General features: G+C 46.2%; 1 protein-coding gene across 1 annotated transcript in view; it reads right to left on the bottom strand.

The window, feature by feature from the left end:
* Positions 1–23,710, bottom strand: part of DNAH3 (dynein axonemal heavy chain 3) — a 109,079-nt gene that overhangs the window by 50,811 nt on the left and 34,558 nt on the right. The window contains exons 21-36 of the mRNA XM_074323111.2: positions 23,398–23,514; positions 22,441–22,620; positions 21,751–21,887; positions 17,982–18,183; positions 16,768–16,860; positions 15,597–15,707; positions 14,385–14,499; positions 11,673–11,871; positions 10,280–10,388; positions 9,976–10,089; positions 9,070–9,246; positions 7,194–7,285; positions 5,407–5,626; positions 4,684–4,818; positions 3,374–3,485; positions 1,620–1,861 (exon numbers count right to left, since the gene is read on the bottom strand). Of these exons, the coding sequence (XP_074179212.2) occupies positions 1,620–1,861; positions 3,374–3,485; positions 4,684–4,818; positions 5,407–5,626; positions 7,194–7,285; positions 9,070–9,246; positions 9,976–10,089; positions 10,280–10,388; positions 11,673–11,871; positions 14,385–14,499; positions 15,597–15,707; positions 16,768–16,860; positions 17,982–18,183; positions 21,751–21,887; positions 22,441–22,620; positions 23,398–23,514 (2,355 nt within the window). The remainder of the gene's footprint in view (positions 1–1,619; positions 1,862–3,373; positions 3,486–4,683; positions 4,819–5,406; positions 5,627–7,193; positions 7,286–9,069; positions 9,247–9,975; positions 10,090–10,279; positions 10,389–11,672; positions 11,872–14,384; positions 14,500–15,596; positions 15,708–16,767; positions 16,861–17,981; positions 18,184–21,750; positions 21,888–22,440; positions 22,621–23,397; positions 23,515–23,710) is intronic.

The following is a 23,710-nucleotide window of genomic DNA, read 5'->3' as shown; positions in this document are numbered from 1 at the left end:
TGAAGGTCCCGGCTGTTCTGGGGCTCACACCATCAGCAGTGTCATCTCTGAATATCAAGAAAAGTAAAACGACCCATACCTGTGACAGTTGGATTTATACTCAGAGCCCAGAAGAGCCATCACGAAATTCACTGATTACAACTATCTATACTTCTGATCTCAAGACCAACTGACACATTGGTACAATTAGTTTATATAACATAGTCCATATTATATAATAACACTCGTTTGTTTTTATTTGTTATATAATAAAAATTATGCACATGTCATCGTCCGTGTAAATGTATAACTTGGACCACTAGGCCTTCCACTGAACATGACTCACCCTTCATCTTGGAAAATTTAAAGACAGTAGGAAAGTATAGTTTGACTGGATCCTGACACATACTCAGTACGGGAAACCTTCCTTGAAAGGGTGATCAATTTGATTTTAACAAACAGTGACACAGCGCTTGCTTGACGCCGGGCACTATTATAAGCAGTTTATCTAGTCTTCTCACAGCACGGTGAGGTGGACACATTCGCCCCACTTTACAGATGATGCAACAGCAGTAGAGAGAGATGGAACAGCCTGTCTGAGGCTTTACACTGAGCAGTGCGACAGGGTCTGAAGCCGGCCTGTCTGGGTCCACAGTTGAGCTCTTCAGCTTCATGTGATAGAACCTATTTCCCAGCGGTTCCTGCCTCTCTCCCTCCCCACGTGCACTTCTGCAGGGTGACCCCGCCCACCTCCATCAAGACATGGGGTCTCCGGTTCCACCCCTTGAATCTGGTCAGGCCCTGTGACTTCTGTGACCAAGAGATTCAGAGAAAGTGAAGCTACGCCAGTTCCAAGCAACGCTCCTAATTTCATGGAAACTCCCACTTCCTGCCTCTTAGAAGTCAGCCACTACCTAAGGGTCACTCCCCTGAGACCACGTAGTAAGAAGCTCAAGCCGTGTGGACAGGCCTAGAGGATGACGTGCTATGTGGAGGGAGGGGAAGAGAGGGAGAGAGGGAGAGACAGACAGGCTAAGGAGGAATGAGCCCCAGACACTGAGTGAAGAAGCCACCTTGACTGTGAATCCTCCGGAGAGCTGCCCCCGCTGCCATCACAACAACTAGCGGGGCCCCGCTGAGCCCTTCCAAAATTTCTAATCTACAACACTATGAACAAACTAAATGGCTGTTTGAAGCCACTGAGTATGAAGGTCGTTTGTTGCACAGCCATGGAAAGCCGAAACACGTCGCACATGTCAGGTGCTGTGGACGTACTTTCTTATTGAATTACCAGCACCCCCATTTTATGACTACCTTTTAACAAATCAGGAAACTGATTTCAGACAAGTAACGGAACTTGGCCAACACAGCCCAGCTCAGTGGTAAAGCTAGTGGTCCAATCTGAGGCCAGCACCAAGGCTTTTAACCACGGACAACCTGTCTCCAAACACCCACGGCTTACATCACATACTACAACCAGAAGCTTAGTTCACCAACTGGTAACTGTTCCTTTCTTGTGGGGCAGTTATTCTTAGTGTAAGCCACACACGCGTACGTATTATATAGTTTCGCTCGATCACTCACTTTAACAAAAGTCTATCCCCCGCCCATGTGACAGTGACAGCAGACTCAGTAGCTACCTTCTTATTGTCATCCAGAACAGTGTTCATGTTTTCGATCCAAACAGCATCCACTGGCCCATCAAATACAATCCACTTGCGCTCCTCAGACATGGAAGATGCTTGCTCCCGGAAAGTGTTGGCGAGAATGCCGTCCGTCCATTCATGGCTCACAGGGTCGAAGCACCCATAAAGCTGCCCCATGGTGATGGCTTTGGGGTTGATGATTCTGTACTCCACGGGGAATTCCTCCATCTGGTTGGCTGTGCAAGAAGGTCCCACCCGCGTTACAAGGGCCCTGGTGAGACCAGAACATCAGACAAGAGACAGTGCTGTCTCCAAGTCCACCCAACCTTTAGGAAGATGCCACCTGAGGACAGGCCTTATAAAGACCGGGATACCTGGGTAGGCAATGCCTTAGGCTGCTAGGTTATGACAACCATTAGTTTCTCACCACAGTTTCTCCTGAAGCTCATTTCCAAGCGGGCACACGTGCCGGTCAGATCTATAGGAATCGGCCTGGGCCTGAAAGAACTGCAGTGGTAAAGGACAGAGGTGCCCTATTACCAGGCCTCTTTACAGACCTCGCTCTGTCGGCTGCCCTGAGAACCTTGGCTTGACTTGAGATGAGGAAACTGCTGACAGGTAAAAGATTCTGGAAAACGATAGCTACTTTTGTTTTCTCTATCTGAAGGGCTAGTTTAGCCCTGAAACCTCTGCTTTAGCTGCTCAGTGTGTGCCCTGAGAAATGCACACTGTCGGAGTACTAGGACCCACCTGGAATATACAGGCTGGTAGATGGCATGTCATATGTATTTAATAACAGAAAATGACCACGCTTTTACATGACCTTTCATAGTAAGGAAAAGATGGAGTGTCTCAGCCATGAATTAAATAAAGAACCATTTCTGCAGAATCCCAAAGCAAAGACAAATGGGGTAGCCTCCTTTTTCTTCATTTAGTTGCCTAAACTATATTCAAATGTCAAAATTATTAAAGTTTGAAATGCCCAAATTAGTTATGAAAGCCAAGTGAGTCCCCAAAACAAAAATCCAACAGTAATTCAATTATCAAATGTTATTAGAAAAAAATGTTAAAGTACTGGAAGGGATCATGGAAGCATGGCCGACGGCACTGCTTTTCAAAACCACAGGCATGTGTTTAATAAAAAACAAAACAAAAAAACCCAAAAAACGATTTCTCTGGCAATAAACATAGCTTCCATTTGTTGATTAGGAACTGCTGCTAGGTTATTTACCTGCAAAATCTCATTAAATTCTCACAATAATCCCATTTTACAGCTGGGAAAACAGAGGCTAAGAGCGATTTAGTCATTTGCCCAAGGTCTGGGTCTGGTTCAAAAGTCTGAGGTCTTATCCTCTACATTAAAAGGAAGGAAAGGAGGGAGGGTGAGAAGGGGAAGGGATGAAGGTATAGGAAGAAAAGGGAAAGGAAAGAAACCATGCAATGATTTGCTTTTAGAATTATTTTGTTTAGGGCAATGGCAGGAATTTCTCTCTCACTGGGGAACCTTTGGAGAAGCCAACTGTTCAGCAATTGAGAAAATTCCTCCAGCCTTAATGACATGCACAGAAAAGCCAGTTAGAAGCTCCCTGTCTCCTTTATTTTCTGCCTGCAGACATCTGTGTGCCAGATTCTATTTCTGGCTCTGACGTCACAATCCAGGGATGGCAACAAATCCAAAAACCCAGCCTGGCATCATCTCAACTGAGTAAGGAGTCCTGTCCCCAGGGAAGCCGGGATGTCAGCTTTACCTTGGTTTAAATCACCCAGAGCTGCAGCCAATACTTTATAAGCACAGGTCTTGCCACCCATGGGGTCTCCGACGATCATGTAGCCATGTCTTACCAGCATCATCTCGTAGATCTGAGAGGAGAGATCATAAGAAATCCGTCATCACAAACGTGCAAGTCAGAAGACAATGAGGAATGAGGGGTCAAAAGGGGAGTCCCACAGTCACTCCCGCAGTTCACCTTGGGTGAACCAGTCCTTTTTGAATATATTGTTTAAATATCTTTCGGATGAATAAATGTATATGTGTGTCTCACATTATTTAAGAGATGGGAACTATTTACTCCACACCTATCTACGCGCTAAGCATCAAGTGACTTACCTAAATGATTCATTTCATCCATTCAGGTGTTATTAACCACCTTCTAATGGTGGGAATACAGGGCCCAGGGGAGGCTGTCACTTGCCCAGGCTCATCAGTGACACAGCCAGGATGTGAACACTAGGGCTCTCTGACTTCAGGGACCCTAACCATTTCCATTTGCTTTTAAAGAGGAAAGGGAAACAGTAGTCATTTTAGCAAATTGCATTTCTATTGGAAACCTCTGTTCTCGAGGCCTAAACGCTGTTCAGCTTGATTGGAACTCTCAGGAGAAGAAATGTATTTTCGGAGCCAGGCCGCATGCGGTAAAATAGAAATGACCTTCTCTGTAATTGGTTTGGGGATGGTCATGCGACTTTATCAGCCCCATTCAAAGCTAACCCTAAGACTGGCTGAAGCCACCTGGACAGTGATGCTTTCTTTTCTTCTGAGCTTGACCCTAGTACAGCTCAGTCTGGCTGCTGTGGACCCAACTAAGAACGAAGTTTTAATGCAGAGATAGCCTGGAAATGAAGAGAGAGGTTCCTGGTGACATTATATGAAAACGTGGGTCCTGCTGTGCCAGAGGTCAAAATATTCCTACACTTTTCAAGGTAGGTAAGTGAATATGTTCCCTTTTGTTGATTAAGGCAGTTTGAGTTGGGTTTCTACGATTGGGAATAGAGAAAATCCTAACTAATTCAAAGCTCGATGCTCCCATAGGGAAGACCCCAAATTTAAAAAAGAAATCTCAAGGAAGATAGTCATAGGGAAAACACTGGATTTTGAACTTCAACTTGGAAATGAAAACTGAAGGCATAACAGATAAAGATGCCTTCACCTCCACCTCATCTGCTTCAGGCACCTCTGACTGCTGTCATTTCCATTCCAACGTGCAAGTTCTTTCTAATAATTCCTGATTTCAGCAAACAGTAAAACAGGTACATTCCCATGTGGATACAAGAAACCAACCTGGATAATTTTCCCAATAAACCAAGGAACTGGCTGCAGTTTCATCTTTCTGATGTTCTCATTCAGTGCTTCCATAAAAACTTCGTAGTCTGGCTTTGGAAGAACAACTCCAGGAAACAAATCTGATATAATTCCCTGGTAGGAAGAATTCAAGAGAAGGTAGAAAGGATGAATTCTCAGCTATATGACCTCCACATTATCCTAAGATGAGATCTACAGACAGCAGAAATCTTTGGCAAATTCCAAACCTCATTTTTCCTGCACCGAAACTCCTCCACAGTTACAAAGTCTAACGCTATCTGTCCAACATGACTTCCCTCCCCACTAATTTTAAACGTCAGCAAATATTCAATGAGTCTCTGCTGTCTTGTAGTCATTGCACTAGGAAAAAACAAGACAGTCATGATTTCTGTCTCTAAGGAGTATACAACCTGGTACAGAAGACAGGCATTAAAACCATTATCAAAGGAAACTCATTCAATTTGATAAAAACAACTACCCATACCTAACAGCAAATACACGATCGGTGAAACCATTTGTATTAAAGTCAGGAACTAGACAGAAATGCTGCCGTCATCATCATTATTTAACGTCTGGGGGAGAGTATCTGGCAACAGGGACGCTGGCAGGAGACGGAGAGGGTGTGGAAAGGGTGCGAGAGAAACGTGTGCCCTCCGGAAGGTGGGTACCAGCGCCTGGCCAAGGCCCCAGACCACGGCATACCTGAAACAGAGGGACATCTTGAGCCAGGAACTTGGCCAGGTTGACATCCAGCAAGGCCCGGAGCAGCAGGACGCTCTCGTTCTCCTCTGGGTACTTGAGCTTCAGGTTGCCGGCGGCCGTGAGCACAGACTTGACGGCCCGCATGCCGTAGTCATAGTGATGCTGGGAGGAAAGCTGCTCCGAGCACAGGCGGTAGGTCGCCACAATCTTCTGGGCGAGACTGGGAGGCAAAGACACATGTGCAGGCCCCTGAGACCCACGTCCTGCTCAGTAGACGATCCCACCATCCCGGGGCCCTGCAGGAACCAGGTTTGTCCGTGGAATGATGGAGGGGCCCTGTCATTTGATGGCCTTTCAACAGAGTTGCCATCATGAGCTAAGGCAGCATTGTAAGTCTCTTTCTAAGTTAGGATGGAAGAAAGCAGGCCCACGCATGCGTGTATAACACATGCTATGTGAGAAGCTCTATGTGTATGGATTTTTGTGGGTAGATGTGAAAGTATGTGTACACACACACACACACGTTTGAGAAGAATAAATCTCAAAAGAAAAACTATTCACAATGTTAATCCCCAGAGAGTGGAACTGAGGGTTACTAAGGTGAAACGCCCTTTTTTCCACTTCTGTAACATTACGATTTTTGTTCAACGTCCACGTTTTACTTTTTAAATTTAAGAACCAATTCAAACTTTAATGTACTCAGCACACAAAACGTGGATACTCAGGTGCGCTGCCATTTCTTATTCTGCTTGGGCACACAACTGGACCACACGGCCTAGCCTCCCCCACAGTTAGGGGTGGTGACGCCACGGAGCCCCAGCCAGGGGCACGGGAATGTAAGGGGAGTGTGCCACTTCCAGCCTGGTCCATAAACCTGTCCTCCATGAGACGGTTCATGCTCAAGTGTTGTAGCGGACATAAGTAACCCGGGTCCCTTCCCTTGAGGTAGAACTACCCCTGATCACCGACACCCACTTTGGATTCCCAGGAAGTGAAAAATAAACTTTGGCTATGCTAAGCCAGTGAGATTTGGAGGTCAAGGTCACCTAACTCACATCACACACGCCCCGTGGGGGGAGTCCCCACTCTGAGACGGATTCACTTTGAAAGCATAGACTGTGTTGCTCACCAGCTCCTGACACAGGGCTGGGCATGAGGTTGGTGGCTCCATAAAGGTCTGCCAATTGAATAAATACTTGAATGGACAAAACATCAATTAATGATGGCCAAGACAATGTAGAAAGACAAAGGTAAAATTTGGAACAGGTCATTAACAGCCATTTCACAATGATATTAATAACTCCAGGTGCATGTGAAAAAGACACTGGTGTGTGTGTGTGTGAAAACTGGGTAATACTGAAATGAGAGATAACCCAGTTGATTGAAGTAAATAAATATTATATTGATAACAACGTTAATTCTAAATTATATTAAAATTTCTCTTTCAATCCTGGAATAATTCATGTGTGTCAGTCTTGCCTTAAGCCATTCAGGAATGTGTGTGCACCACACGTGTGTTAGAGTGAGCAGTAGGCAGGAGATGAGGGGCTGCTTTCTTCAACAGAAGTCCAAGTGCACAGAAAGAAAGAGGAGGCCTTTTCTCGGGAACCTGGGTCGCTTCCCCGTCAGCGAGGGGTCAGGACCAAGGCCAGGGCTAGGTGGATTCAGATCAACACGTGGGCAGAAGCCTGTTTCTCCTTTTCTCTTTTCTTCCAATGGGAAACCCACCTTGACTCCACCACACAAAAACGGCCTTTCGAATCCACTGGGAAACCGTAGTCACGTACCTTCTGGAGTCCAGAAACCCCATCGAATAGAGAGAGATTTCTCCAATAAGAGCGTAATCTGGCACCATCATGGCCACTGTCCGGAACAAAGCCTGGAAAGAAAGAGCCACTCAGAAGCTGGACGCACACAGTGAACCTGGGGGAGGTGTGTCTTCTGAGCAAGCAGCAGCAGCGTGATTGCGGGGGCCACTCCAGAGAGAATCAAGGAAAGGTGGGCCAGGGGACACGTCAGTGCAAAGGGACCATCTTCCCTGGACAGACCCACGGCTCCACTGACCCTCCCACAGGCCCTATCCACATACACGCTGTCACACGGGTCCCTCCACAGCTGTGTGGAAGGCCCTCGATGCTGCTATCCTACCACCTCATTCTCCTAGGCCAAATGAGCATCGCTCAACCCTCAAAGCTTTCCGTTGTTCAATATGGTCAACAGCAGTCAATGAGGAACGCAGGACCAACATGTATCAGAACGAGGCTGAAGCCAGAGCCATCTTGATTGGAGTCTTTGTTCTGTTACCAACTAGCTGTGGACAAATTAAGTAACCCCTCGTCTCTACACGGGCTGACAACTGTACCTTCCTCATAGTTATGGGAACAAATGATACCACGTAAGAGAGGTGCTTCGAAAATTGTGCGGCACGTGGTGGGCGCTCAACAAACATCAGCTACTGTGATTATCGCCTTAGATCTTAGAGGAGGAGAGAGTCGCCCAAGTCACGCAGTTAGAGGGAGAGCCGGGATTAGAACCCCTGGTGGTTTGGACTGTACCGCGCTGTCTCAGGGAAGCAGCTTGTGCAGGACTAATGTGATTGTTGGCTGAGAGGGATGCTGGGGGAGTTACAGCAACTGGGTGGTAAAAACGAGATGCCTGGGTCCAAGTACTCACTGACCTGTGTTGACCTGGAGGGTAGAGCCACCCTTACGGTCCTTCCTGACTCATCCACTCCCAGGGATGAGCAGTGAGTTTGAAGAAGATTCCAGGGCACTAACCAGAAGGTGCTTCTGGCAAGTGGAGGATCACGTGTAGCATGTCCTCTAGTAACGTTGTTTTGTTCCATGTCATTCTGTCATAACGCTGAAGAGACGCCGAGGAAACAAACTCATGTATATCAAGTCACCTGTGGTAATACTGGTTTCGTTCCGTGGCATTTCGCTGAAGGTCACAGAACCTATGGATGCCGTCCAGTGAGGACTTCCTGCACTAAAGGCAGTGAGTGCGGCTTTGGCTGGCTCTCTCCCGTGTGCGTCTTCCATTCAAGGGGACGGAGCAGTAACTGGGAGCAGTAAAGAGGCAGGCCTGGAAGTCTCCCTCCGGTCGTTCTTCTCATGCAGTCAGGGTGCTGGGTGCTCTTCCCACAGGAGGACACCCTCCGTCCTGTCTTTGGCATACTGAGGTCATGCGGCGCTTACCCCCTGGGGGGTGGCATGGCTGGCTCTTTCTTCTCCTTCACAGGAACTTTCCTTCTCCCACTAGCAGCAAGGCCCATGACTAGTGCCGTGGCCACAGCTCAGGCCAGCTCAGCAGGAGGCACGGGACAAACAAACTCTCGTGCCATCTCACCGGCGGGCTGGCACTGCCTGCTTAGGTACAGACACCACTTAGGCCTGAGCAGCTTAGTAACACGGGGAGGGTGTGTGGTCTGGTCTGGGTGTGTTATTCCTATCAGCCTTGGTTATTAGGTATAGATCCTCGCCTGCCCCATGAGACCGGGTTCTGGGGCCAAGTGCTATCTTACTGCCATCAACACGCCACTCTTCCTTCTCCCAGCTGAACACTGTAACCTGGTCCCATGATGTGGCTTCTCTGTGAGACCCTTGGGTACTTGCAGCTGTTTCTGTGCCGCTGGCACACCCCGCATCCATGTACGCTGTTTACCTTGAGGTTGTCGGGCAGCTCCGCCCTGCCAGCATAGCCGGGGTTCATGGTGATGAAGACAGCGCACGTTGGGTCCAGAGAGAGCTCGGTGCCTTCGAAGACGAACACCTTCAGCTTCCGGATGATGGCTTGTTGGATGCTGAGAATCTGCTGGGCCACCACGGACAGCACCTCGACCTGCGGTAACAAGGGCTGGCTGATGTGCACGCCAGTTTCCCGAGCCACCCATCCCACTCTGCCCCAGTCCCCTGCACGGAGCAAAGAAAGAACCCAGTCACCTGAGAACCAGACCTTTGTATTGAAAATCAGGAGCATAATGTGGGGTTTTGGTAAAGAAAACGAAAACAGGTGTGTGTGTGTGTGTGTGTGTGTGTGTGTGTGTGTGTGTGTGTCGTTTCCACAGTATTTGATCTTTGTTCCAGCACCCAGCACAATGCTTGACCTATAACACATATGTGAACACTGTTGTTTGAATTGCACATTTACGTTTCCTGATCTCAATTCCACACCCAAATAGAATCAATCACCCCCTCTTCTGTGAGGCCTCTTTTGTGCCACTACTATAAAGGTCTATCATACTCTACTCGTTTCATTTAATTTTTATTTCTCTTTGCTAGATGGTAAGAGTCTAGAAACCATTTATTACTCACCTTTGTGAGTATTTGATGACATAGTAGCTGCTCAATGAAGTTTGGAATGAGCTAGTGAAAGAATGACTACAAGAGGGTGCATGTGTGTATAAAATATGCATCGTGTATCCGCGGGGCTGTTTTTTGTTTCATTCATTGAGTACCTATTCTGTGCAAGAGGTACAGAAGAGACACCAGGCCCTGTCACTGAGGAGCTGGGAGCCTGTAAAAAGGCCCCTGCACCTCCAACCCCTCTATATCCCCGAAGCAGGGTTACCTCAATCCTGTTGAACTCATCAAAGCAGGCCCATGCCCCAGCCTGGGCCAGCCCCTTGAAGAACTTCCCCATGGCCTTGTAATCCAGACCATCTGAGCAGTTGAAGACCACACACTAGAGAGAGGGAGGATGCAGGCACCACTCAGGATGAATTCCCTCACAAATGAGTCTCCCTGCACCGTGAAACGGGTGGGGCCCACTCTGCCTGTTCCGCGACCCCACCGTGAACTCCACGCCGACTTCTCTGGACAGGGGTCCGGGGAGGGACGGGAGGACAGGATGGGGGTGGACAGCATTTCTCTACCTGCTTGGCTAAAGCTTTGGCCAGATCTTTGGTAGTTTCTGTCTTGCCTGTCCCAGCTGGACCCTCTGGGGCTCCCCCAAGATTCAGCTTCAAAGCCCCCATCAGTGTCCTAAAGGGAAGAAAATAACTCAATGCCTGAGCCCTAAGATGCAGGAAAGACACCGGCTTTGGTTTATTTTGCTTTGACTCACACAAATAGTTTAAATATGTTCCCTGATTATATGACCACCATTGTTAAAAAAAAAAAAGGTCTGTTTTACTCATCATTGCAACTTCAGAGGCTGGCACAGTGCCTGGTGCGTGGGAGGCACCCATACGCATTGGTTTGAATGAATGATTCCAATGAAAAATGAATACATACATAAACGAATCAAAAAATCCTCATAAACCCCACATTCCAAAAATCACCAATGTTAATGGTGAAAATAAATGTGTTTCTCCCATTAGATTATGAACTTTTGAGTTCAGGACTCGTATTTGATTCAGTTCCACATCCCCAGCAAACTAACCCAGTGCCTGGCACATGGAAGGAAAAGATAAATGTGAGAAATGAATGACGTGTTACCTGCGTCTCGACAGCCCCTGCATGAGCCTCTATAATCTCATTAACACACTGCCTTGCAATCATCTAAGTATGTCTCTCTCCCTCACCCCGTTAGCTTGAGGGCCCCTGGAGGTCATACATGGTCCACAGGAAGGTTCAAAAAATGGCTGTTGAATGAATGCATGCATGAATGAATGAATGAATGAATGCATGAATGAATGAATGAATGAATGCATGAATGAATGAATGAAGAGCATAGGAAACAAATGACTGAGGACTTTGAAAGGAGAAAATACTCAAGTAGTATCTCTATAACTAAAAAAATTTTCACTGTAAGGGATATATATAAAATCAAAGACAATCTGAACATCATAAAATTGACCAGTTGACACAGTCCTGCTTCCTAATGTTAGGAATTCCAAGGAAAGTGGCCGAGCGCCTTCTGTGCTGAGCGCAGAGTGGCCGCAGCTCTTCATCAGGCCGCTGGCTGAGCTCAGAGCCTCCTTGCCTGGTCCTGCCCCAGGCCCTTTGCTATCTCTCGGCCTGGGCTCTCCGAGCACCGTCCATACTGCCCCTGGAGAGCTTTCTCCTTAAGGACTGAGCCATTTTCAAGGGCGGACACCAGCCTTTGCTTGCTGGCTGAACCACACTAATTGGTATTAGGACTCCAACCAGGTTCTCGCTTCTGGCCTAAGGCCCATCTGTGGGACCAGGGTGACGAAGGGCAAAACTGAAAAATCTGAGACTCTGACAAACTCAAGATGCCCCTAACCTTCGTCCCCAGAAGGCATTCCTGCCAGAGTTCTCCAGGCAGGCACCGCACCCTCATCGGGGGAGCCCAGGCCTTACCTGTAGCAGCGGTCGGTGAGGGGCGTGATGACCAGGCGCGGCGAGTTGCCCAGGTACTCGTAGCCGTACTGGACCTCCGTCGTGATCATCTGCACCTGCACGTCCCGGGCCTCCCAGTAGTAGCGCAGCTGCGAGAGCCACTGGAAGTCGTTCAGGTCACACACGCTGTCCTCGGACAACTTGGCCACCACGTCGCGAGCTGATGGGACGCAGACAAGAGGCACACATACAGAACCATCAGCACCTCCCATCTGCATCGACTTGTCAGGGGAGGTTTGGGGAGGTTGGAGGACGTCACCAGGCCACCCCTCTCTGCTCCATTGTAGGCTCAAGGGCCCTCCTTGCCCACCCCCAACCTGCAGGCAGCATTTCCTGCCAGAAGCTGCTCTTTGCTTCTCCCAAGGAGCCAGGCAGAGTCCGATGCACTGTCAGCAGTCAGCCCACAGTACAGCAGAGGAGGGAAAGGTGTGGCTCTGAAATCAGACCGCCTGGGTCCAAACCCGGGTTCTGCCATGAACTAGCTCTGTGACTGTAGGCAAGTTACTCAACCTCTCTGTCCTTCAGTGGTATGACCTGTTAAATGCGTAACAAAGTACCTACCTTATGGGGTTACAATGAGGACTAAGTGAACACACAGAGGGTGCCAAAAAATATATATCCACATTTTAAGAATGGAAAACACAGTATGAAAATTGCAATGTGAACATGAGTTGTATTCCCCCTGAATATGTGTATATACACACATACGTACACATGTAAATATCTACATATATTCACATATACATAGATATAGGTAGGTAGGTAGAAATAAACAGACAGACAGACAGACAGATTGACCTGTGCCTGGCATTATCGTGTTTCCCCCAAAATAAGACTTAATTGGACAATCAGCTCTAATGCATCTTTTGGAGCAAAAATTAATATAAGACCCGGTCTTATTTTACTCTAATATAAGACCTGGTCTTTAATATAATATAATATAATATAATATAATATAATATAATATAATATAATATAATATAATATAATACCGGGTCTTATATTAATTTTTGTTCCAAAAGACGCATTAGAACTGATGGTCTGGCTGGGTCTTATTTTCAGTGAAATAGGGTACATAAGTATTAGCTACTGTCATTCCAAAACTCTTAGGAGGGCTGACCCAGAGGGCTTGGCAGTATGTCGTTACCCCGAGTGCTGTCTTAGTCCCAGTACGACCCGCCTGGCCCTGTCCCAGGCCTCTCGGATATCCTAGGAGGAGAGTCAGCTTGCCTGATATGGTTAGCAATGGAAGGGGGCTCATGAGTCATGGTTAGACGCATTCTTTCCATCTGGGGGCCTGAGAAACCAGCTGGGAGATACATTTCCAGGTTTTCTCCTTTCTCTCATAGGGCTGTTGGCCTAATTGAATTTTCTCACAGTGACGTGAGCCCCAAAGTTGAAGAGTGGACACGGGTTTCTGAGAATCATTCATTATTTTTTAGGTGAGTCACAGGCCAAGGGCGACTGAGATCTCACAACTAGTACAGCAGCTAGAGATGAGGATCTCAGAAGGGCCACATTGCAAAGGGACGTCCCCAAAGACAAGTCTTATCACAGTGAAACCCTACACCCTGCAGATAAGAGCCCTTGAAGATTACACCAAAGCAATTCTGTCCTTCCTGAGCACTTGACCTCCCTTCCAGGTTCTGGAGAGAACCCACAGAGCGGTAGCAAGAGTGGGGGGGTCTGTGTGAGCGACCCAAGAGGAAGGTAAATCTCAAAGGACTGCGTTGGGGATGCCTGCACTATGCTGTGTGTGGGGTCTGTGAACCCAACGACTCGGGGGTACTGCGGCATCCACCTCACCGGCCTGTATGACACCCACCAGCTGGGTATGTGGCCAGATGAAGGTCACGACCTCCCTTCACTTGCCCTGATTTTATTTCGACAGATTTTCAGTCTATCCAAATGAAATCAGGTTGAAATGAACATCAGCTGTAAGGAAACCAGGATGCCATGAAATGCCAGCAGGAAGCTGGGTGTGTGAGCAAGAGACACACTGTTCCCAGGCAACCAGCCTGGTCCAGCCCTAGTTTCCTTGGTGATGAGGGCGTAAGGGTGGTTTGTTTTACATAAAGACCCCAGTTCTTCCTCCTCCGTCCTCCTCCTCTTTTTTTAAAGGAAGAGCTGGAAGGCATCCTCTCCCACCCACCCCCTCCCTGCTTCACTGCCCTTTTCCAGTGACTGGGGTTTGGAATCAGACAGACATAGGTTCAAATTACCAAAGAGCCTCTGCTATTCACTAGCTATGTGCCTCTCGGCAAGTTAGCTACCTCTCTAAGCCTCAGGTTCTTCATCTGAGAAATGCGTATAAAGATGACATCATGTATGTCAAGAATTCAGCACAAAGCTTAGCACCTCGTGCTCAAGAATGTGAGCTCTGCTCAGCGGAAGGAAACCTTGGGTTGAACCTGACACTGCTGTGGCCATCCATCACTGTCTCAGGAAGAGCACAGCTGGGGTGGTTCCTGGACAGAAGTTGGGGACGGGAGGGAAACCCAAGATGGACAGACTCAGAAGCGCTGCTTCTCTCCTAACCCCTCACCTTACTCTCAGTTGGAGAAGCCTCTCCCCAGTGGGAATGGAGACCAGAGACTGGAAGCCCTCCATCCCGGGGAAGGGAGCAAGGGACAAGCCTGGCGCTGTCCCTTGACTCAGTCACGCCAGGCTTACCGTGGACATCAATGACTGTGAGGGCCCCGAGGGTGAGACGCGCCCCGCTGCTCAGCTTCCCTCGCACCAGCTGGACAATCTGTGCAATCTGATCATTGCTCTTTTCCAGGAAGTCCTGGCAGGGGCATAGGAGGGGACAACTGGTGAAACTGGAGTCTCCTCCACTAATCCCTTCTTGGAAATGGCACCATCCGCCACCCCATAGGCCAAGCCAGACACCTGGACGTCCACCCTCAAGCCCCCTGGCCCTCAGCCCCAGTCATAAACTTCTAGACGGCATTCAAATGCATAACGCTGACTGAAAGCAGCCGAATTTGAAAGACTACATACTGTTTGATTTTATTTTCATGACATTGTGGAAAAGACAGAACTACGGGGGCAGAAAACAAATTGGTGGTTGCCAGAGGCTCGGAGCAGGGAAAGGGGGTGACTACAAAGGGCATGAGGGAATTTGGGGGATTACACAAATATTTGCGTTTGTCAAAACTCAGAACTGTTCACTAGAAAGAGTCTTACTGTATATAAATTACATAGTAAACCAGAATTACCAAAAAAAAAAAAAAAAACCCTGAAATTTTTTCAGATTAAAGGAGACACAGGAGATGTGAAAACTAAACCCCTGTGAACATGCAATCCTGCATCACACAAAAAAGCATGAGTGGGGCAGCTGGCTACACTGAGATGAGCCAATTCAAAGGTCTACAGATTAGATAATAGTATTGTATCTTGCACCAATGTTGGTTTCCTATCTTGGATAACTGTACTGTGGTTATGCAAGATGTTAATATTGGCGGAATCTGGATAAAGGGCGTATGGGAACGCTCTGTATTATTTTTGCAACATTATTTGTAAGCCTGACATTGTTTCAAAATAAAGAGTTAGGAAAAACAAGAATAAATTTTTAAAAACGAAAAAAAATCCATTGTTGGAAATTCTGGAAGCAAAGGTTGATGAAACTCAGAATTTGGCAGCCTAGGATTTCTGTCGAGGAAGGACAATGAGAGTTCTTGCACTTGTAAAACTCCAGGACAGCCCCAAGTTCAAATCCTCAGTCCCGCTGTCCCCACGAAAACCCTGGCTTCTGTAATGCCATGGGGTGGATGCCAGGATCATTGTTTTTTCTTTAGAAAACATGGCTACTCTAACGATATGTCATTCAAATCTTCATGGAGCTTGAAACTCCTCTGCAAGCTTTATGGAAGGCTCACTTACCGGGAGGGTCTTTTCCACCATGGCTTGGGACACCGCCTGGGTCCAAAAGATGGAGGAAACGCAGATAACCACCTGGCCAGGCCACTGTAAGACCCAGTGGTTACGAGGGACCTGGGGGAGTGCAGTAGGGTCACTTCATCTTCAGTGATTTAAACTGACTTCTTACAAAGTAATCCCCACCACCTCACCCCCTCAACACAAATAAAATTCTTCCCCACGCAGAGGCTACAAGGTTTGACATCCCTGGGATTACTGATTTATATCTTCCTCCCTGAATTTCATGAAAAAGAACAAAAAATCACCAACAATCTCATCAACTCAACGTTTTTTTCACGCTCCCATCGAGGGATGTTACATAGTTATAATCAAGGTGGTGTAGAGAAAGCGTACAGACTACTCTTTTTAATGGCTACATAATATTGCAGTGCGGCATCTCACAATTTTCTTAGTCATGGCCCCTACTTTTTTTCCCCCCTACTTTTTTTTAACTAAGGATCAGGCAAACTACGGCCCAAGGGCCAAATTTGACGATGCCTGTTTGTGTAAATAAAGGTGTATTGCAACACAGCCACACCTACTGTTTACACATTATTTACAGTTTCTTTTTCATTGCAAAGATAAATAGTACATGTGGCCCCATAGCTGAAAATATTTACTATCTGGCCTTTACAGAAGCAGTATGCAGACTCTTGCATGAAATAATTCCATATAGGTAGCCATTTTTCTTTTATTTGTGATTTACAATAAAACATAAGACCAGGACTGGCCTTTCATCTACGGTGCAAATAACACTGAGATGGACAGCAGGTGGGAAGGTGTTAACAGAATATTCTTTTGTGTGCTCGGAGCAAGCTAAAGAGTGACTGCCACAGGTTCTTTTCTCTTAGGCCTTCTGTCCTATCCGTTTCCCCTAAAGCTTTTATAATATTATATAAGACCCAATCTTACATTATAGTAAAATAAGACCAGGTCTTATATTAATTTTTGCTCCAAAGACGCATTAGAGCTGATTGTCCGGCTGGGTCTTATTTTCAGGGAAACAGGGTAGAAGACAAAGGGGTGGTCAGAACTGACCCATTTAACCTTCTCCCAAGGTTCCTGTTGCAATACCAGCACCCTGGCCCAGGGCCCTGGTTCTCACTTACCTGGATGTACGCCCCAGTTCTCTTACCTGGACGTATGCTTCTATCCCAAGTCGAATAACTTCCCGCATGCTGGTGAGCATCATCCGCTCCACCTGCTGGAGCCACTTCTCCACCATGCCCTGCAGGTGAGACAGACAGTCAGTCACAGTCAGCCAAGCCTGGAGGAAGAGGCCACGCGCAGAACCAGCTTTCTCTCTGGACAGGCTGGAGGGAGGCCAAAGGTTGGCACCTGTGGGGGTTCAGAATGAGCCGCCCTAAACTGTGCCTCAGTGCTATGCAGACTATTTTGAAGGAAAGGCAACCAAGACACTGTGGGATCAAGAGAAACGTCTACCCGCTACTGTAACTCTCCAAAATAATTTAAATTAGGAGCCTGGCTCATAGTAAGAATTACCAGAAATGACTTTTCACCTGTCTATATGGCTCGGCAAGCGAATAATTACTGAACACGTGCTCTCCCTGCAATGACCTTCTGAAATTCCAAGGCTCCTTACCTCATCCCTAGCTCAGAATGTCTTCTACACCTCAATTTGCTTTCTGTCTCTGAGTCTCTCATGTATGTGGGGTTCCCTTATATATATGTATGTAGTTAAATTTGGTTATTCCAGTTTTAGAATTGCAGGTAACTGTAGCTATTGACTTCAGGTGCCCACGAGCTAGCAGATGTGTGGTTGGTGACCTGACTCCAACTTATATGTGTAGGTGGCAAAAAGAGCAAAGCGAGGCCAAAAAAACCACTTGTCTATTTCCATAAGGGTGCTGTCATGTCTAGAAAAAGTGGAAATCATTTAAATTTTACTCCCTCTGTAAGGACGTCTGTAGGAAAATCTGAGTTAAATGGCATTGATTCCATGTTTTATCGACATCTAAAAACACCTGCCCAGCTGTCTGTCTGACGGGATGACTTTTAACTGGGTTCTGTTCACGGAAATCGGAACAGCATCCGTTGTTTGGATCTGTTTCCTGCTACTGTCTCCACATCGAGTTTGGTTGAAATCCTTCCACAAATTTAGTGTGCTACATGGCTAACAGTGAAAGCCCCATCTTAGAGATGGGCAAACTGCGACTCTGAAAGATTGAGTAACTTCCTAAAGTCACCCCGTCATTAAGTTGCGGAACTCATGTGTTCCATACCCACCGATCTGGAACTAGAGTCTAAATGCTAAACAGTGTGCTCTCTGCCTCTCTCTGTTTTGCTCCGTTATGGAGAAAAGAACCAGAAGTGGGCAAGGGAAGTTACTTTGGCATGAGCGGGGTAGATTTTCTCTTGGAATGGAACGGTTTCTTTTTCCGAGCTGATCATGCCCTTGATCTCCAGACTGTCCGTAAACTCCAGCCGGGCAATTCCTTCAAAGCACTTCTTCAAGTGCGGCTGCACTCGGAGCGGGTCCTTGGTCTCTGACAGGATCTCCAGCAGCTCATCATTTGACAGGAAGAAGAACCTATTTCAAAGCAAAGGAAGATGGCAACTGGGATCTCTTCTGGGAACTTCTTTTTCCAACGAGGTGGGACTCCCCAACAGGTAGATGGCACCCCGGGAAAGCCCAGCTGTCACAGGGGTTTCTCTAAGGCCCACTCCCTTCACCAATTTTCATCTCGGGCATGTAGGGTGGAGCTGGCTTTGACTCCGAGAGTAAAAGAAAGAATGCAAGCTAGTATATCTGAGTTTAATATGGTTGGGGGCCTGGGGTGCTACCTTTTGAAAGAAAACTGGATAGAGCAGTGGTTCTCAGTCTTTGCTGCACCTGATTTTTGCTGGACTGATTTTGAAAATCCAATGCCAAGGTTCTACTGCCCAGAGATTCATGTATAATTGATCTGGGGTAGGGTCAGGGATTTGTAGTTTTAAAAATCCCAGGTGCTCCTAATATGCAGTCGGTGTTGAGAACCACTGGGCAGAAGAAGGACAGAAGACTTCCTTGTCTTTCCTTATATCAGGCATGACAGAAAATGTTACCGGTCTGAAACAAGAAGTGCAGATTAATAATGAACCTATTTACATGCAGAGGCCTTTTCCTTGTTTTAAATTAGAAATAATAAGATAGCTTCATTCTCTTGTTCAGGCCCTCAAGGCAGCAACAACAAACCTTCAGGAGTTGCTCAAGGAACAAAGCTCTACTGTGGCCACTAGGCCGGAGGTTCCTAGTCAATGGAGGGGCCATATGACTATGGTCTCCACTGTATGTGGTGGATTACAAAAATGGCTAAAATATTTGCAGGTCAGCTCATCAAGAGGTGGAGTCTCTTTTCATATCTCTTGGATCTGGCTCTGAGTCCTACTCTGGCCAACAGACTGTGGCAAAGATGAATCTGTGCAAGTTCAAAGTCTCAATATCCACAGGCCTTGGAGCTTCCACTCCTGCTGGTCTTGGGAATGCTGCGACCACCACCATGTGAAGAAAGCCAGGATAGCCTTCAGCTGGATGAAAGACATATGGCCCAGCTATCCCCGTTGCCCCAGACAACAGGAAGCAACCCCCATACAAGTGACTGAGGCCACAAACTGCCAACTGAGTAGAGTCACATGTCAGCCCTGAGGAGACCAGAAGAACCACCCAGCTGAGCCCCGCCCAATTTGCCAGGCCAGGGAATTGTGAACTAAATGAATAGTTGCTGTTTTAAGCTTCTAAGTTGTGGGGTAGTTAGTTATGCAGCATAGCAAACGAATATACTTTAGCTGCAGTGCTGAGCAGGTAGGAAGAGCTCAATAATTATTTGTTGGCTGACTGAAATAAACCCATGCCTATATGGTCAATTAATCGATGACAAAGGAGTCAAGAATATACAATAAAAGCCTATTCAATAAATGGTGCTGGGAAAACTGGATATATGCACACACAAAAATTAAACCAGACCACCTTCTTACTCCATATGCAAGAATAAATTCAAAATGAATTAAATACTTAAATGTAACCATAAAACTCCTAGAGAAAACACAGACAGTAAACTCTTCAACACTATCCTTAGCAATGTTTTTTGGGATATGTCTCTTCAGGCAAGGGAAACAAATTAAAAGATAAATAAATGAGACTACATCAAACTAAAAACTTTTTGCACAGCAAAGGAAACCATCAACAAAATGAAAAGACCGCTTACTGAATGCGAGAAGATAGTCACCAATGATACATCTAATAAGGGGTTAATATCTAAAATTTATAAAGAACTCATACAATTCAACACCAAAAAAAATGAACAACCCAATTAAAAAATGGGCAGAGGATCTGAACAGACATTTCTCTAAAGAGGACATGTATTATAAATGGCCAACAGACATATAAAAAGATGTTCAATGTCACTAATCATCAGAGAAATGTAAATTAAAACCACAATGAAATATCACCTCACACCTGTCAGAATGGCCATCATCAATAAAACAACAAACAGTAAGTGTTGGCGAGGATGTGGAGAAAAGGGAACCCCTGTGCACTGTTGGGATTACAACTGGTGCAGCCACTATGGAAAACAGTGTGGAGGTCCCTCAAAAAATTAAAAATAGAACTACTTTATGGCTCAGCAATTCCACTCCTGGGTATTTATCCAAAGAAATCCAAAACACTAATTTGAAAAGATACATGCACCCCCATGTTCATTGCAGTGTTATTTACAATAGCCAAGATATGGAAGCAATGTAAGTGCCCATCAATAGACGATTGGATAAAGAGGTGGTACATACATACAATGGAATATTACTCTGCCATAAAAAAATGAAATCATATCATTTGTGACAACATGGATGGACCTGGAGGGCATTATGCTGAGTGAAATAAGTCAGACAGAGAAAGACAAATACCATATGATCTCACTTACATAGGGAATCTAAAGAACAAAATACATGAACAAACAAAACAGAAACAGAGTCATAGATACAGAGAAGAAACTGATGGTTGCCAGATGGGACTGGGGTTGGGGAGCTGGGTGATAAAGGTGAAAGGATTAAGCAGTACCAATTGGTAGTTACAAAATAGTCATGGGGATGTAACGTACAGCATAGGAAATAGAGTCAATAATATTGTAATAACTACATATGGTGCCACGTGAGTTCTGGACTGATTGGTGGGATCAATTTGTAAATTATGTGATGTCTGACCACTGTGTTGTATGCCTGAAACTAATATAAAATAATGCTGGATGTCAACTGTAATCGAAAAATAAAAAAGAAATAAAAGAAATTTTTTAAAAGCATAAAGAAGTAGTGAGGTGTGTGTGTATGTGAGTATGTGTGTGTAAAGCAGAAAACTAACTTTGTCTCCATGAAGGGAATACTAAAATGTACTTTTCTTAAAGGCAAATTGGGATCAAACCTACATCCTAATGAGAATCAAATGGTGTGGAGGGACCACCCATGGTCAGCTAGACATGGATAGAGCATCAGGCGTGAGGACTCTCCTTTCTGGAACGAGCCCTCTAAAACTACCTTGACGTTTATGCAGAAGAACATTGAATCTTGTGGGGGGGGGGGGGGAAGAGTCAGATATTTATAAACATACCAGAAACTACAAAACTTGATGGCAAAAAAACCCAAAAAAACTGAGCTGACATTTCTTAACAATAGTCTAGGTGCCAAATGCTTAACACACACGATCTCCTTTGATCTGCACAACAAATACACAAGGTAGGGGCCGCTATTTTATCTCTGTTTCACAGTGGAGAACCTGAGGCTTGCCTCGATTTGCTGAAGGTCTCAGGATTAGGAAGTGGAAGAGCTGGGACTGAAACCGAGGTCTGTTTAACTCCAATGTCCATGCTCGTACCCATGACTGCTCTCCCCCTCTAACTGGGCACTGGACCTTGCTGGTTGGCCAAAATATGGTTTCCTCACTGGTGTCCATCCAACCTCACTCTAAACAATAAAGACATGCCTTACCCCTGAGAGCTATCTCTTGGGGAATGGAAAACCAGGAAAGAATATGGACTAGATTGGTAGAAGCCAACTCGCAGTATGAAAAATGGAATTCTACCTATATGTGGGCCAGGAAGGTAACTCCAACCAAAAGGACAAGGCTGAATACCTGGGGAAAAAGAGTCTCTTCTTCTCTAAGTAATCATTTAGCCCCTTCTGGATTTCCTCCAACAGAGAGTTGGATTCTTGAAGCTTCTCAGCCATCCGTGGCTGGTCTGCTGCCATCAGGACCCTGGGATCTTTCACCTAGGTTCCATCAAAAAGGTGAGAATCATCACAGGGTTCCCAGATTCGGAGACCGGTCATGGTATGAGTGTATGACCAGCCCCTCAACTTACGACGCCCTGCCCAGCTAAGCGTCTCCTAATCCACAAGGGTGAGTCCCCACGTAACACGACCTTATGCCTCTGGCCATGGGTGACTGGGACAGGGCTGGGCACCTAAACCCAGGCAAGCCAATTACATTTGAACTTTTGGGACTTTGGAATTCAGACCATGACATTCCATACGAGTCTGGGCTGGCCCCTTGAAGGAGAGGGCTTTGCTGCTGTGTGACAATCATCTTCCACTATGTGACTGAGTGGGATTTCCAAGGCCTCTTCTTTCTATTTCCATGTTGGCATTTTTAACAATAACTTTTGAAATTAGAAGAAATATGTAACACATCAAATGTGCACAAATCTAGTTTCCTTACAAGTTTCAAGGGGCATGGCTACAGTGCACAGTGAGGAACATCTGTACGGCACATTCCTGCTGGTGAGATGTGCGAGGGGTAGGTCGGGGGCAGGGGAAAACTCACCGCTTGGGACATGAGTGATTTCCAGTAACCATCAACAACGGCAAATTTCCTGCCCTCTTCTGGCATCTGGGCTATGATGTCCTCTGAACTGAAGATCGGTTCCAGGTACAGCCAGGTGGCTTGGCATTTCAACCAGGCGTCCACATTTTCCTGCACACGGACTAGCTTTTCTTCCCACTTCTGCAAAGTTAGCATTTTATATCTGAATCATTAGCCTGCCAGTCTGTATTACAAGCCCAAATGGACTCATTAATTTATCCACTCATCCCCTTGTTTAACAAATCCTTACTGAGTGCCCCCTAAATTCTGGTCACTGCTGGAGGCCATGTGGATACAGCAATGAATGAAACAAATGACCCCGCCCTCATGGAGCTTACATTCCGATGGAATCATCATCATCACCATCATCGTTATTATTGATTATCCTTGTTATTGACAAATAAATGATGGGCTGAGTGTTTTTGTATGTGTAACCAATTTAATCCAATAGACTTATGATGGCGATATTATTACACCATCACACTTTACAAATACAGAAACTGTGACACACAGTTTACATAACTTGCCCAAAGTTAACTAATAAGGGGCAGAGCCAGAATTTGAACCTAGTAGTCTGGCTTCAGATCTGTGTCCTTAGCCTGTGCCACTTCTACAGACAACGAGTGAAGGAGGCCAGGTCCCTACCCTCGAGTAGTATAGGGTCTAGCTCACTCTAGTCCAGGGGATTTTCACACACTTTCCAAATGTATTTTTATTCAGTGCATTCAAATCATCTCATATTCCCTTTGGCAGACTGGTGCAAAGGCTTAGCACGCTATATGGTTATTTGCTTTCAGTCTTGTGTTATTTTTTTTTTTTTTTCCAATCAGGAGGAAATTTGTTATATGAACTGAAAAACCTTCTCCTTCCTCCAGGAAACCCAGAGCTAACTGGACATCACACAACACATCCTCTTACCCGGCATTCTGCTTCTATTGGTTTGACGAATGGGGACCCACACATGGTCTGGGTCTTAATTACGTGGTCATCCAGCAGCAGTTGAATGTCATCAACTGCACACAAGATGTTTGTATCCTGCAAACAAACATGCCCCGCCCTGTCAGAATCACAAGACACACACCCCCGCTTTTCATGCTGATTCCCCAAAGACTCACAGCTCAGATCTCCACCCCACTGGGACAGGAATCTGTGTCTGACAGGGGATGGAATTTCTCTTTTCTTCCTTGAAAATGTTCTTACAGACACATATTTTCTACTTCCTTTGCAGAAA

This window comes from Rhinolophus sinicus, chromosome 10 (genome assembly GCF_057876585.1).
Source record: "Rhinolophus sinicus isolate RSI-liver-muscle chromosome 10, RSI-T2T, whole genome shotgun sequence".
NCBI lineage: Eukaryota > Metazoa > Chordata > Mammalia > Chiroptera > Rhinolophidae > Rhinolophus > Rhinolophus sinicus.
Note: the sequence above shows the minus strand (reverse complement) of the source record. Positions and strands in the feature narration are given on the sequence as shown.